Source organism: Lepeophtheirus salmonis, chromosome 1 (assembly GCF_016086655.4).
Source record: "Lepeophtheirus salmonis chromosome 1, UVic_Lsal_1.4, whole genome shotgun sequence".
NCBI lineage: Eukaryota > Metazoa > Arthropoda > Copepoda > Siphonostomatoida > Caligidae > Lepeophtheirus > Lepeophtheirus salmonis.
The window spans coordinates 46,878,257-46,893,815 of NC_052131.2; the positions used below are offsets into that span (position 1 = coordinate 46,878,257).

Consider the following 15,559-nt stretch of genomic DNA (forward strand, 5'->3'; position numbering starts at 1 on the left):
AAAAATGTATTAGTGTAGGGGATTTTGGCCTAGTAAAGTTTGGGAAACCCTGGCTTAATAAATATTATGGTTATCATATTTTAGGGCCCAACAAGCTTAATAATAATAATAAGCTACCCCACCCCTTCCCTCTTTCATTTACACCGACTGGTGCCTAAAACCACTTTTCGATATCCATAAAAAGCCCTTGTCTATTTGGAACTCAGATACAACTGCATCACCCTGGCGACATAAAAAAATCATTGGAAAACACTGGAATTGAACAAAAGCACAAGAACCGAGACCGATAAGTAATATATTACTGTCTCAGTTCCACTTTGCCGGTTCCAGTTCTAGCGGCTCAAGAGCCAGAACCGCTGGAACGATAATGGCACAACCTTGGATGTCAACGACCCCCCTTTATAGCCTTTGCATCTTTTCCTAGCAAGTTGTTAACTTTTCCAGAACCCTTCCAATTTATAAAACATAATATTTAATCACATGCTTTAAATTCACAAATAGATAGCTGGCTATAAGTAAAAATGACAGAAAAGTAAATATTTGAGAGATATCTCCAAAATTGGTTTTGAACTAAGTTATTTAGAGACAAGGTAAACCATGTTTTGAAATACGGGAGTAATTTTTTTCTAGTTGGTAAGCTTTTTTCACATCTGTAATGAGACTGATGAGTAAAGTTGATAAACGCGTGCAAGGAGAAGGGGGTGGGGAAAGACATATGGTATCATTGTTTAAAATACTGATGTGATTATCATCTGCCTGCTTTATTATGATTTTGAGGGTACAACGAAAGTATTTATGAGCAAAATGTTTAATGAGGATATACTACGTATAATTGACTTAAACGTTTTTATCCGTAACAGTAGATTTGAAAACGTCACACTCCATGAAATTGTAATTCATTATGAACCTTATTCTCAGAATGATAGCTAATGAAACGAAAAAGTAGAGTATTTCGAAATATATTTGAAGTTCCAAGTTTAAAAAAGAAGGCTTTAATTAAATATAATCTACATACTAAAAAATATACCATCATACATTTATGTTAAATATACAAAATCAAACAATTGGAATCATATCACTAATAACAATAAATTATATATACAGAATATTGAAATAATAGATTGATTCAAATAATATTTTCTTGTTCTGACATCGGAATCCAGTTAAATGAGAAATAAGAAATAAAAATTAATTCTGAACTTTCTGCTTAAAAACAAAAAAAAAAATAAACACCGAAAAACTCTAAGAATTATTTTTGCTGCATGTTGGTTTGTATCTTTCTACGCTTTTTTTAATGGAGATTATAAGGTTTAAAGAGAAAATAAAGGTGAGTTAACTCAGGGAGTACTTTAGTACTGAAGTTTCCATTATATTTTACACACCCTAATATTCAAGAAGTTGTGTTAGAATTTTTTAGTAAGTGTATTGACTGCTTTATTTGTGTAAAAAGAATTCTTAATTTATTGTTAGTTAATAAAATTTTTGCAAATATTTTTTTAATAAATAGAATATAACTTTTAACGAAAATCATTTTGACTCATAACTAGTAAGAAAAACTCCATTCTTAATATTCTATAGTTGAATATAATAGGTTGTATTCACCATGACTATTAATATAAATCTATAGTGTATTTTATCTCATGTCAATTTTGTAAGTTTGCCCACTTATGAAGATTTTCTATGAGATTGAGGTTCGGAGACTGGGCTTGCCACTCCGTGTTTCTTCTTCTTTAGTCACTCCTTTGTTGCCATAGTCGTAAGTTTTGGGTTATTACTATGCTAGAAGATCAATTTTCAGTTCCCTGCCCTGAGGTTGTCACCTAAGATTTCCCCGAGGATGGTACATCTTTCCTTCGATGTGACGAAGTTTTCCTCTCCCCTTCTCGGAGAAACACTTCCAAAACATAATGTTTCCACCCACCCCTTTGCTTGACAATAGGGATTTTGCTTAAAAGTAAAAGGAAAAAATTAGATTATTTACAACTTTACTTGGCATATTTATTTATTTATAAATAGGATCTCAATCGAAATTTATGAATTTAATTATCATAGCTTATTAATTCATTTAGCAAACTTACTTTTATCTGATAAATTCTTTCTTTCTGTAGCAGAATGATTTTGGCTGTGATATCTATAGGAAAATCATTCACAAAAATGTTTTTGAATCATCTTCAACGTTTTGTCAAGAAGAATTGAATTGGAAAATTTCTTTTAAATCAAAAATTAAATCAAAAAAATCTTTTAAACTCAAAATATAATTACCACCACCATGTTGACGATAGCATCCGAATCTCCTTTCAATGGGGGATAATTTAATTTTCTGAGTAATATAAACTTAACATGTTTTATATGTTGGAGATCAGTCCTAGGCCGATCTTTTAACTGTGTAAATTCCAGTTTAAAATGTTTCATTGGAGAAACTGTAGTGCTTACTATATATTTTATATTTCAATAACTATTCTCGGAATGAAATTGGATACTATATTTGTGTTCTTTGATCGTTAGAAAATGGTTTTCTACTGCCATCCCTTAATTTTATAAAAAAATGTTTTAATGTAACTTTGTTATTCTCCGTTATTTTTACCATAATGATTTAATTGATTCATAAATTTTTTAGTGATAAGTTAACTTTTGGTTTTTTCTACAGGATGTGGATGAATTACTCCATTAGTTAATTTATGCGCGTATTTGATGCATATACTTATTTCCTTTTTAAATATAGGTTTAATGCCGTCTAATTTTGCAGTAAAAGTAGTTTTGTCATTTTCATGAGATGGGAAGACGTAAAAAAAAAGAAAAACATACAGAAATTATAAGAAAGAGAAGGTGCTGATGAAATTGGAACGATTTCATCGATTTAATGTTCAAATCAGTGTGATTTATTCACAAGTTCGAATCATATCATTATAAAGCAATTACTACCGTTACGTCATATAAAAACATGGAAGAAGGACTAAAATATAACTGATTACTCCCATCGATTGAAATTTAATTATGATTTTTCGCCGGGAATTTAAGGTATATTTTCGTCGCTCTTCGTTACATGCATCCAGGTAGCATTATATACATGTAAAGTTCACGCAGTTTCTGGAAATACGTTGTTGACATTAACAATCCTCTTTTGTATTTCTAAATGGCTAAAAAGCTCTTTGATTGGATCAGATTATGGTCATTGGTAGAAGTTTAATTAATTATTCGATGAAACGGCTTCATATTTGGGAATCTATCTCATGTATTCATGAGGAACGTTCGTTTGCTCTGAAGAATCCCACTATTCGTCTCCTAACCTCAGTGTTTCTATTTCTCCGGAAATAGTTCCAAGATGAGTTTCGAGTGGTTCTCCTCATCTTCACTTAAATATCAAAGAAATTCAAACCTTGCAATAGGTTTCCTTAGTGACTAACGAACTACTCATGAAGAAAGTGATGAGGTATTATCATTTTTTATGATTTTTTTAAGATAATAAGGATATAGTTCATTCATGAATTACTCTTTGACACGTAGTGACGAATGATTAAAATAAGGACAGTATTAACTGGCAATGATAAATTTTATAGTCTTTAGGATATTTTGTGTATTATTATTCTTTGAATATTCCTTACGAAAAATTGAAATCATGATGTGTATAACTGAATAATGGCTCATTTTAAAACATATTTAAATAATTTGCATTTATTTGTTATTTTTCCAGACTATTTTAATATTCTCACATATAAAGAGCTCAATAAGTATTCAATACTTAGCTATTTGATTTTAGGATGACCTGTTACTTCAATTTTCTTTTGTACTTTGATGAAAAAGTTAAGCTTGTTAAGTTTCAATCTTGAAAGAGCGTTTTTTACCTCTATAGACATTTAAAAATTACTTTATTTAACGACATTCTCTATTTGTAAAGGAATTAAGAAGTTTCAATTTTAAAGTTATGTTGCTGAATTTCAAGAGTTTCATTAAAGATCCTTTTCTCAAGTGATGTATAGAAATACAATCAGTATTTTTCATTTTGAAGAAAAACAAATTGTATCACAACGAACTATTTTGGATACTCTAACTATCAGATTTTTTGTCAAAACGTACACTTTATTTTATGTGTCAAAATGTACAATTTATTTTATTTGTCAATACATAATTATATATTCTTTATTTATAAGTCTCATTGTATTTCCACCAAATCATCAAAATTTTATTACTAAGATAAAAATATTTTCAATTAAAAAAGATAGTTAGACTGATTGTTTCTACCTATACATGTCATAAAATATTAAATAATTTTTTTACAAAACTCCTTGTCAAAAAATTGGCAAAACGATGAGTTTAGGTAGATTATTTTATACGATTAATTTAAGGATCGATTTTTGAAAGAGTACGTATATGATGTTATACTAAATATGTTAACCGTGATTTTCAGATGCAAAATAGACAACAATATCAAAAAGAAATTTATAGATAGGTTAATTATGTTAAATTTTTTGTATATGTATTATTTTTAACTTTGAAAACCAAACAAAAACATCTCAATAAATTAATTCAAGGAATTAACATTGACAAAAGAATAGACATTAATATTAGTTATATATATAAATTAAGTGGGAGTTGGATTCTCATTCTGAATTGGAATGAATCAATATATAAAGTTGTATTATTAATATTGTTTGATAAATATCACTGAAGTCTACTATTACAAATGTAGTTACATATTTTGTAATTTCATTGTATCGTATATAGAATACACTCGAAAATTCGTTGATGGAGTCTATAAGTAACTTCTTAAGGTTCTCATAACTTGGCTTGAGATCCATTGGAGATATGAATTCCCAGTTCTAGACATATAACTCTGGTGATTGAAGTCCCTTGAGTGACTACGTAGTGCAGCCTGAGTCCTACTCTTCAAATAAGAAAGAAGAGTAATGAAGAGACGAAGAACATCGTTCTCATCTATCCATTTCAATTCTCAGTTGCTCCAAACGTACTGAGTTGTACATTTTTTCTCCCTTATATCTCTCATTTCCTCGTGCTCTCCTACGATCCGACCTTTGAGCGCCTCCTCTAATCCTCCTACTGAATTGCATTACCACATCCAATTACATCTTCTACTGATGCATCACAGCTCATAACGAAGATTTAAAAATGGTCAAATTAATTGAGAAAATAAAAAAATTATTAAGAAAATACTTATATATTCTAGTAATTATAATATGAATGTTCGTTGTTGTCGAAAAAGATCACAATTTTTATTTACTTCATTAAGAAAATTGAAAAAAATAATTATAAGCACTTTTTCGAATTGTAAAAGAAACACAAACCTACTAATATTTATTTCGTACTTGCAAAAACAAAAAAGTTATGAAGAATAATGTTGTAGGAAAAATAACCCTCGCTAACTGGTTCATTTTTGCCAATATTCCAAAAATTATGTAATAAAATTTCCTGGAAATTGAAAAATACTGGTGACACAGTGTAGAGCTCTTTAGTTTTATTTCCAAAATATATCGTTTTGTGGCATTTCTTTTAAAAAAATTGAAAACTGACGTTTGATCAAAAAATAGAAAAAATATTCAGAAAATGACGGATATTTCAATTAAACATCAATTTTTATGTGGTAAATTTATATGTAAACCGATCTCCACATAAATTTTTGCATACTTTTTCCCATTTTTTATAAATTGCAATTATCATCTATTTCTTTTTTCCTATAACTTCTTTGATTTGGAATAAATTTAGAAAACGTATTATGTGTGTAGCTGTTGTTTGAGGCGCCAATTACCTTTTGATATATAACTGTTGATGCATACAATGGTTTTTGGGTATTGGGTATTGCATTAGCCCCCTTATATGACCCCCCAAAAAAAAAAAAAAGAACAACCAATCGACACCCCTGTCTTAGTCCGACCAGGTTCAAAAGAGAGACCCATGGAAATTTTGAGCCTCTCAGGTTCAACGGCGTGTGAACGTATAAAGGACACACACACTCACGCACACAATCTCTCTTTTATATATTTACAGAAGATATACAGGTGTAATTAATTATAGATAATATATATTTGTATATAAAATAATGTAAATTCCCTATAGGTATGTTTTTCAATTTTATAACAGATATAATTAATCTAACACTTAAATTAACTAACGTTTATTTATAATTCAATGTCCCGGCCAACTCTATCAATTTCATCAAGAACATAGAGCATATCTTCTTTGGTAGGAGGAGGGACACAGTGGATAACCAATCGGAAGCAATTTCCCCAGCCTTTGCTTTTTAAAGGTTGATAACCAATCATGAGGGATCCTTTGAATATTAATCGCTCCTTTATAATTGGAGGAACTCGAGATAATTTATCCTTCCAATCCTCATTTTCAGAGTCTTTACTAACTCTAAGACTTCGTGGAATATAAATGAAAACAACATTGGTACATTGAGTATCCTTTGCAATTATTCTAAAGGAGTCACTTCGCTCCTCCACAGACTTATATAAAAATCGACTTTGATCGAAACAATTGTCAACAGAGCGAGATAGATAGTCAAGTCCTCTTGCTTTAAACATAAACCATACTTTAAATGCATCTACTTTACGACCACATTGAATTGATTTATCACCAGTATCATAGGACATATCATAGAATTTATCTTGTTGAAAGAGATATGTAGCAGAAGCACTATTACAAGCCTGGAGTAGTCCTTTGTGACGAACAAGAAACAATGAAGATTGAAGTGGAGATCCTAACATCTTATGAGGATTCCATGCAATAGAATCCAATTTATCACAACCCTTCATTAAATATTTGTATTTTGATGACAAGAGTGCTGTGCCACCCCAGCATGCATCCAAATGAAGCCAAAGTCCAAGTCTAGAGCATATTTTTGATAGACCCTTTAAAGAAAAAGTGATTTCTGGAATTTCAATTGATATAATGTTTACCTCACAATCGTCATAACCACCCAACACTGTGGTCCCTGCAGTTGCACTCACAAAAAATGGAATTTTATTTTCAGACTTTGTATTTAAAATAGCATTCTCCAGATCTTGAAGAATCATGGAACCTTTATCATCAGTTGGAACTTTTACTACATTATTGGTTCCAATGCCCATCCAATTTGCACTCTTTAACAGGAACCCTTAATTTATTTTTGTCTTTTTACAAGTGACTATCCTTTAAGCACAAAACATTTACCTTAACAACAGAATAGTGAGCTTCATCAGACGTATATATCACGAGAGGAGCTGATCCATACATCCCCTCCGTCTTAAACTTCGGAAACATTTTATATCTCGCCAATGCCATTGCATACATATTAGCTAAACTTCCTCCCGGACAGAATATACCATCAGACTCAGATGGGTTCCATGAGAGTAAATTCGTCATCACGAATTGAAATAAACTTTTCTCAACAATTGTAAATACAGGGGATACTTCAAAGGTATGATTGTTTGTATTTAAAGCGTCTGAGAGCCACGAACCAGCAAGTCCATACTTATCCACTCCATGATATAACTATAATGAAAATAACTTTATGTATCTCCTAATAACTCCATAATAAATACTTACTTGGTTCAAAAAATACGGATGATTGGTTTTTATACTAAAATCAATAACTTTCTCGCAAATTTCTTTCAATTCATTCTCTGACACACTTTGAGCATCGATATCCAAACATGAAAACTCCTTTTCAAGATCCTTGGGATGAAGAAATTCTACCACCTTATTAAAATGGGGCGGATTCAAAACTTTTTTATTATTGATGAGTTCCAAAATATCTCGGAGAAATTCGGGAGTCGTACTACCGTTACAACTCATAGTCTATCAAAATAATAATACATGATAGTTTATCAAAATATAAATAAGATTGATTTATGGTTAGAATAGGGATAGATTTGGAATTACTATTTAAATATTATTTTACAAGGATTTATGATCCATGTCATAATGTATTTTATTATACATTTCAAATATATATGTACATATGGAGGAAAAAGTAATGGAGATACTTCATGCCATATTTTACATGTCCTGCATACTTAGGATTTATTATAAACCCCATGAATTGGTAGCACACTGCATATTTAGACTCAATGTTTTATTTAATATAGAAATTAAGTTTCACTCCATTGTTGTATGCACAATTATCAATTAAACAAACTATGGATAAAATCATACTTTTGTGTACTGTTAAGAATCGTTGTAAAATAAGTCTGCAATATATTAATTTGAGTTGATTTAAAAAAAAACATAGCGCATTTAGGATTAAGGTTACACAAAAATAAGTATAGTTTGATTTAAGAAGTCTTAGAAAATGAATGATTCAATCATTTGAATAATATAAAATAGAAGACTTGAAAAATAAAGTAATAAAATATGAAGGACAGAGCTGTTTACGAGTCAACATTTCTGAGTCAAGTCACAATAAGACGTATGTGCACCTCTCCGAGCCAGTCTTGATTCAATAATCAATATTAAAATTCAGTCATAAATATTTTTAAGATATATGGCACTTAAATATTAATTTGAAACAGTGTGTTTGTGATGGAGTCTCAAGCTTCCGACTCTTATTCAACTTCGTGTCGTATCTGAAATTCAGGTGCAAATCTGCAAAACATGAATCAAATGATTAATATAAGGATTTCAAATTTCCATTCCGAGAATACAATATTTTTGTATTGTGTTTATATAGATTATTTTATTCAAGCTCAAAGTCACCCATTTTCTACGCGCTAAAATTGTTCGAATCATATTTTGTGTATCGTCTCATTTGCTCCTCTTCTCTACTTAAAATATTTTCGAAAGAAAGAAAGGAAGAAAGTGAAACTAAAAAACTTTACAAATGTAGACTTTAAAAAAAAAAAATTGGGCAAACTTATCTCCAAATGTTATACAATATAGCCAGGACTGAAGAAAATTAAAAGATAGCTAGGACCGTTGAATAATAAAAAAGATCGGACCTATAAGAAAATAGACTGAAATGGGGGGACTGATTAATAGTGTTGGATCGGTCTAAAAACCCTTCGCTGCTATCAGTACGGTCCTAATAAAATATGTTATTCCTTAGACCTGTACGTCCATATCGGTATTTTATGGTAACTGCACCATGGCGTCACCTCGTTAACACAAAAATACCTTATGATATTTTGTTGTAGGCTGTCGATTCCTTCATCTCTTTTGATACGTCATGGCTATTTCATAGTTTATTATTTTTGATAAATAAACAAAGGAATAAGTAATTCTATACTAATGCTCCGATTCTTGTTCATTCCTCGCCGTAAATATATAATGCATTTATTGGCCATTTATTACGACATGACAAATGTTACTTATTTTTGTATCAAGCAACCTTTCCTCCAAAAACAAAAAAAGGAACAAAATTAATTGGTAGTCAGCCAAATAAGTCAATCGGACCAACTGCTATTTATCTCTTGTATGTAATCCTAGACATTCATTTTCTTATTATTTTTCCACAATTTTTGAAATGTAATACATAAGCCTATATATTTAATTATATTGAAATCCTTCGTCGTATTTTATTTGATACTGTATTGCCTAGTAATTTTACCATTTAAAGTGTTGTTGGATTTGTCTAAAAAAAACTGAAAATCTGTTATAAGACCGATCTAACACTAAATGTACATATTTGTTTCATGAGGTTTTGTATGTAAAATAAAAAGTTCCGAAAATTAACAGCTGATTAAAAAAAATGTTTTATATCAAGGTGACTATATAAATAGTCACCTTGATTATATATGTTGTTAATAATAATTATGTTCTATTTGTAATTGTTAAGAATGACAGTAAAAAAAACAACCCTGAATGATGGCTCTTGTTTCTTTCAAATGTAGATAAGAGTAATAATATTTTACTGTTGTTTTAAAATAATTTCAATTTGTATAATATAATAAATGAAAAATGTATCTCTGTTATTAAAGCAATCACGCACCTAATAAAAGTTTTCAATTTGAAAATGAAATTCTCAAAGTCACTAATGCAAAAAGATAATAGTCAAAAATCTATCTGAACTCACGTTTAAAGGTCCAACAAATTAAGAAGTGTACAGAAATGATTAAAAAGAAGAACTTCCTGTTAGCGATAGAATTCCTGGTGGCGAACTAAGTAGGACTGAAAATGTGACAATTTTTTTTGTTTATATTAGATACGTAACCTGTTGTTAACAACTTGCTCTATACATGGAATAATACTACATTACATGATGGAATCCGATGTTATTTTGTTCTTTCCCTTTTTTGACATATTAAATAAGAAAATTGAGGAAAAAGGAATCAAATAAAAGAATATTACCATTATTATTATTTTTTTCGGTTAAATAAAATACAATACAACTATCATAAATTTTTAAAATAATTTATTTAATATCAATAATTACATGATTAGTTAGAATTAAGTTTTTTGAGGAACTACATATTTTAGATAAATTATTTCTTTTTCTGTTTGTGTGAATTTTACTATAGGAATCGAAAGCAAAGTTTTTGGGAAACATATTGAATGGCACATATATTAATTAAATTTGAATTCAAAGATTGGCCTTGGTCACATGAATCATTGAAGCAAGTCAAGTCAAAAGAAAGAAATAGTTCTTTATCAGCCCCCACAAAAACTGATCTCAGATGAGACATACTTGTAAGCTGTAAGCATACAAGCTGTAATCGAGATATTGATAAATATGAGCATACAATAAAAAATAATACCACTTGGCTTTTTAAAGCCATCTTTATCAATTTTATTTGAAAAGACATCTTCTGTATATCGCAGGCCTTGTATTTTGCCACAAAGAAGCTATTTTCAGAAATATTTTTGTCATTTTAGTGGACTTGAGTGTAGCTGGAGTTGTTTAATAATAAGTTTATGTGGTTGTTATTCTCGATCCTTTCTCTTGATCCAATAGCTATTTTGCTAGTACTGGTGAGATATGCCATATTTGTTCTTCAGGAAAGCAAGGATATTCCTGACATCAGAGAATCTTTGAATAGTTTCTGAAGCACAAATATGACGCATTTCCCTCTGTAAAACTGACTTGCCGTAGAAAAACATATTAATAGACAAATCCTTTCGAATTTGAAGACCGTAGATAAGTTCAGCTACCACGACGACAGTGGAAATCGCAAAAAATATTGCACAATCCTCGTTAAACGTCTCTGGAATATTCTGAGGTAAGCATAACTTATCGAGATCTTTTTTGATTGTTCCGAAATTATGAATTATATCCTCCTCGAGAAAGTCAGACATCCGTTTATCTATCATTTCTTAGCTCTGGAAATACATACAAAATATTATACTCATATTTAAATGAAATCATGAGTGGTAGGGAATAAATTATATGTATGTTTATAATTTAACTTTTTTGAAAAGTGGCTAATGAGGTTGATCTCTGAGGAGCTGGTAACTTTGATAAGTATGCCGGTGCTTCAGAGAATATTGTTGGCACTGCATCCAATTTGAGCCTTGGAATTTTAAAAGATATGTATGCATTTTTTAGCTCTTGTAGAGTTACTAGTTGGAGTCTTTTTGCTCCTTACGGAAGCATTTTTCGTGGAAAGGTTTGCTACAGACACGAGAATGCTTCGACAGGACAAAATCTACTCCCATTATAAATCGCAGCCATTTCTTTTTTAATTTATCGTCCTTCGGAAATAGATGGAGGGATTCTTTGGGTTGGAAAGCCGAAGGAACAGCATTCTTATCTATTTTTAAAGCAGGATAACTAGTTTAAATAGATCGCAAACGATGAGATCCACAAACTTCAAGACAAAAAATTGAACTAAATCCCTCCTTTGCCTTTATTCGTACTTTAATGGACATGTCGATATGAATTGACATGACATCGTACAACCTCGTGTTTATTAGAAAAAATATATTATTTCTCATAGTGTATAACTATATATTGATATTTTTACCACACTGAAAATTTGGTTTTCCATAATATAAAGTCTTAAGTCGATTTTCAGTTTTCAGACAGTAGTTTTTCTTTACTATGTGAAAATATTTTGTTTTTATTCATTTTTGCTAGCAAATAGTAACTCCTTCGACAGAAAGAAAAAAAAAAGGTGGTGGGCAACTTCCATGATAAAGAGGGCCAAATTTTTTTTCAGCACTATCATTAGAGGACCCCATGACCATTTTCGTTTTTTTAAAACTATTATTGAACTATTTACGGGCCGCACTGAGTGAGGAAAAGGGCCGTATCCAGCCCTGAGCCGCGAGTTGCCTATCTCTGCTTTAGTAGGTAAATGTATATAATAGGAAATGATTCCATGTAATATAGTATTCCCTAATCTATATTATTAATGATGCACAAAACTTATTTTATGTTCAAGGAGAATGAACTGAATAAATACTGTAGCTACAAAAATCCTCAATATTTTTGTAAGTACACAAAGGACATGATTGTTAATTGACCGAATTAATAATTGTATCAATTCAATTACGAAATGACGAGATAATTAACATAGTGGTATTTATGCATTGCTATTGAACTAGTACATTAATTTCCAATGACAGATTTAATTTGTCAACTAAGCATTAATTATAGTAAAATATTACATTTCATTAACAAGGAAATGGTGATTTAAGCTGATCAATTTTACTTATTGAGAATAAGTGCCAAAAAGTCCTTAGACTCCAACTCAAAGTTGAGTCTCAAGTCTTTGCTGACCAGTACAAGTCTTTGAATATTTTCATAGAGTTCAGTTTTAGTCCTCATAAATATAAAGATGCTTAAAAGAGTACTTAATATCCAGTGACATTTTTTAATAAAGTCTCGAATCTTTGAATGATTTATCAAGTAATGTCGCAAACTTTGAGCCTAGGTATCCACCTTTGCTATTTAATTAAATGACTCATTTTGTTTTCTTGAACAACAGTTTTGATACCGATTACTAATTACATAAGCCTAACATACATCGATACATAGAATACAAAATTAATAAATAGTGTTGGACAAACGAACAAGTTGTGACTCTAATTGTTAATGAGATCAAAATGTATCTTTTAGACATCAACTATGGTTAGATAGCCTGAAATTTCATATATTCTCTTTCTTATCTCTTGAAGTGCCCCTAATTTGAAAGTTAAGTTTTATCCAAGATATTCAAAATTTCTATTTGTCGTAACTACTGCATGACGTTGCTGATATTTGAAAGATCAATCCAATTATTTTTTAAATAATAAATTTTCATGGTTTTATTATTCAAAAAAGTCAAGACTGTCTCACTCTAGGTCTGGCATTATGATACTAAGTCCGTAGCTCTGATTCAGTAATAATCACTATTAAAATTATATAATTTAAAAAGGCATACGGCACTTAACTAATAATTTGTAATAAATGATGTTTGTGAGCCTCAAGCCTTATTTATGTTTAATATTTTAATTTTGAGTTCAAGTCGAGTCTGAACTAACCAACTTCGAGTTCAAGTTAAGTTTGAAGTTGTAGTTTAACTATACTTAAGACTACTTGAGTTGAGTCTTTAGCTCTGCATTTTAGTAGTTTTACATAAATTCCCGCAAAATTTAATGACTGCATACAAAAACATAAATAATAGGTCGTTTTTTTGATGGAGCAGTGAGTAAAGTAAAACTATGACTCATTGACCTATGGACTCTTTCTATTGTCGTATAGTTTTTCGTGGAGTGTTCAAGGAAGAGGTTAAGTTTTTTTAAGGGAAAAGGGCAGATATACAAGAGGGAAATGAAGATTTATTTGACATATCACCTGATAGCAGGAATAGTTTTAACAAATTTATGATAATATATAATATAAAAAAAATAATAATAGCCCATAATAAAAAAGCTCTGATCAATTATTTTCAAGCACCTATAAATTTTATTTCCCGAAGACTTGCACAGAATATTAGCTTAATATGTCCCTCGCAATTCCCAGACCTAAAAAAATATTGATCAAAGGTAACGATTTAATATGAGGAGGAAGAAATTCAATTATAATTTTGAAGATTCATCTCCGTATTTCCTCCTTGATTTAATTAATCCTACATTTAGCAACTAAAAAAATGAATATCAAATGAATTCCACACCGTATTCATATAAAAATAATATTCATAATAAGCTAGAACTAACTTATTGAGAATTTGGAGAATAATAAAAATAAGAAACAACGAAATGTATTAATTTAACGACGATTTATTTCATATCTACAAATTTAATTTATATTATACATACTTGAAAACTTTTTAAATACATAACAGATAATATGATTATCTTCAATTTGAGTTATTATTTTATAGGAGTAAATTTAAATTTCTTCATCAAAGTATAAAACAATTCTGATGGACTAAAGGGAATAAAACTAAGAACAGTCTGTGCGCATTTCTCAAAAGTATTGAAAAGCTTATCGCTCTGTTCACTACTTTCCTTCTCGTTTCTGATGTGTTTTACGAAATGTTCACAATTGTAAGTCAATATATTGTATTCTTTCATGTTATGAGTTATATTTGAATCGATTACACTATCTAGTATGTTTTCAATCATTGCAACAATAATATCAATGGATCGAGGTTCTTCTTCAAAATCGAATTCGTTATTTATACGAAATTTTGAGTCTTGTACAACATCTACAAATAACCTAAGCTCCATATTGTTAGAACTTTTATTGTAAGACGAAGAGGAGGAGGAAGAGATAAAAGAATTTCCAGTGATGTGAAAGACTTGTTGTATTTCCTTATCATTCCACTTCTTACAATATTTATCCTTTTCTTCATATAATTGTGGACCAACGAACAGGCACCAGTGATTTAATGTTGTCCTTTCAATCTCAATGCAATCACCAATTTTCACTCTTTTGATAAACTCATCCCAATCATCAAGAGTATATAATTTTGATCTCCTTCCTCTATTAATGGACTCCATTCCAATAGTAATTTCCCATTCGTTAAATTCCTGAACATTATTACATTCATTCATGTCTTAATATTAATCGTTTAACGTAACACAAAATGATAAATTAATCAGTTATTACTTTCTGTATACATTAAAGCCCTCTGGCTTACATAGGTGGGTGCGTACCATATCACAGCGTTATTTTGCTAACACAATGACACCATATGTATTTTGTTGTCAGCTGTCGATTCCCTCTTCTCCCTTGATACGTCATGGCTATTTACTAAGTAATATTATAATAATGCAGTATCGAATAAAATACTATGTATGTATTTGTTATATGTTAGATATAATAATATGTAACTTATTTTAAAAATGGTTAAGAAATAATATGACAGTGATAGTCAGCGAGTATATAAGATATAAATAGCGGTAGTATGATTGACTTATTTGGCTAACTACCAAATGATTTCAGGCCTTTTTTCTGTTTCTTTTTGGAGGAAAGGTTGCGTCATACCATAAAGATAACGACGTGATATATATATAGACAAGGACTCCTGTAACCAGGACAGGACACTGCGCTCACGTGTTTCCAATATGGGTCTTTGTTTATTTAGAAATTGTTTATTCTAAATGGAATGTCTCTTCTCTTCAAGTGTTTTGCTACAAAATAAAGAGTTTTTAAAAGTATTTTGCTAGGGAAAATCATTAAAATAATAAAAATGATATT

General features: G+C 30.1%; 2 protein-coding genes and 1 long non-coding RNA gene across 3 annotated transcripts in view; 1 reads left to right on the forward strand and 2 right to left on the reverse strand.

Annotated features, from left to right (window-relative positions):
- Positions 1–6,017: 6,017 nt before the first annotated feature.
- Positions 6,018–10,179, reverse strand: LOC121131820 (acidic amino acid decarboxylase GADL1). The gene is made up of 5 exons (XM_040727212.2): positions 10,007–10,179; positions 7,543–7,794; positions 7,168–7,488; positions 6,915–7,097; positions 6,018–6,866 (listed from the first exon to the last, which is right to left on the reverse strand). Exons 2-5 carry the CDS (start codon positions 7,789–7,791, stop codon positions 6,132–6,134), a joined length of 1,488 nt encoding a protein of 495 aa, XP_040583146.1. The 5' UTR covers positions 7,792–7,794; positions 10,007–10,179; the 3' UTR covers positions 6,018–6,131.
- A 527-nt stretch (positions 10,180–10,706) lies between these two features.
- LOC121131822 (uncharacterized) overlaps positions 10,707–15,559 on the forward strand; it is a 114,016-nt gene continuing 109,163 nt past the window's right edge. The window contains exon 1 of the long non-coding RNA XR_011784304.1: positions 10,707–11,150. This is a non-coding gene — a long non-coding RNA (uncharacterized lncRNA). The remainder of the gene's footprint in view (positions 11,151–15,559) is intronic.
- Positions 14,118–15,030, reverse strand: LOC121131821 (phospholipase A and acyltransferase 4). The gene has a single exon (XM_040727215.2). It carries the CDS (start codon positions 14,911–14,913, stop codon positions 14,227–14,229), a length of 687 nt encoding a protein of 228 aa, XP_040583149.1. The 5' UTR covers positions 14,914–15,030; the 3' UTR covers positions 14,118–14,226.

Bases quoted from the DNA above. Each gene is read 5' to 3' on its own strand.
- LOC121131821 (XM_040727215.2), bottom strand. From the start codon at position 14,913: ATGAATGAATGTAATAATGTTCAGGAATTTAACGAATGGGAAATTACT.
- LOC121131820 (XM_040727212.2), bottom strand. From the start codon at position 7,791: ATGAGTTGTAACGGTAGTACGACTCCCGAATTTCTCCGAGATATTTTG. The intron at 7,489-7,542 runs GTAAGTATTTAT...TTTTCATTATAG, and splicing joins ATCCGTATTTTTTGAACCAA to TTATATCATGGAGTGGATAA. The intron at 6,867-6,914 runs GTAAACATTATA...TTTTCTTTAAAG, and splicing joins GTGGTTATGACGATTGTGAG to GGTCTATCAAAAATATGCTC.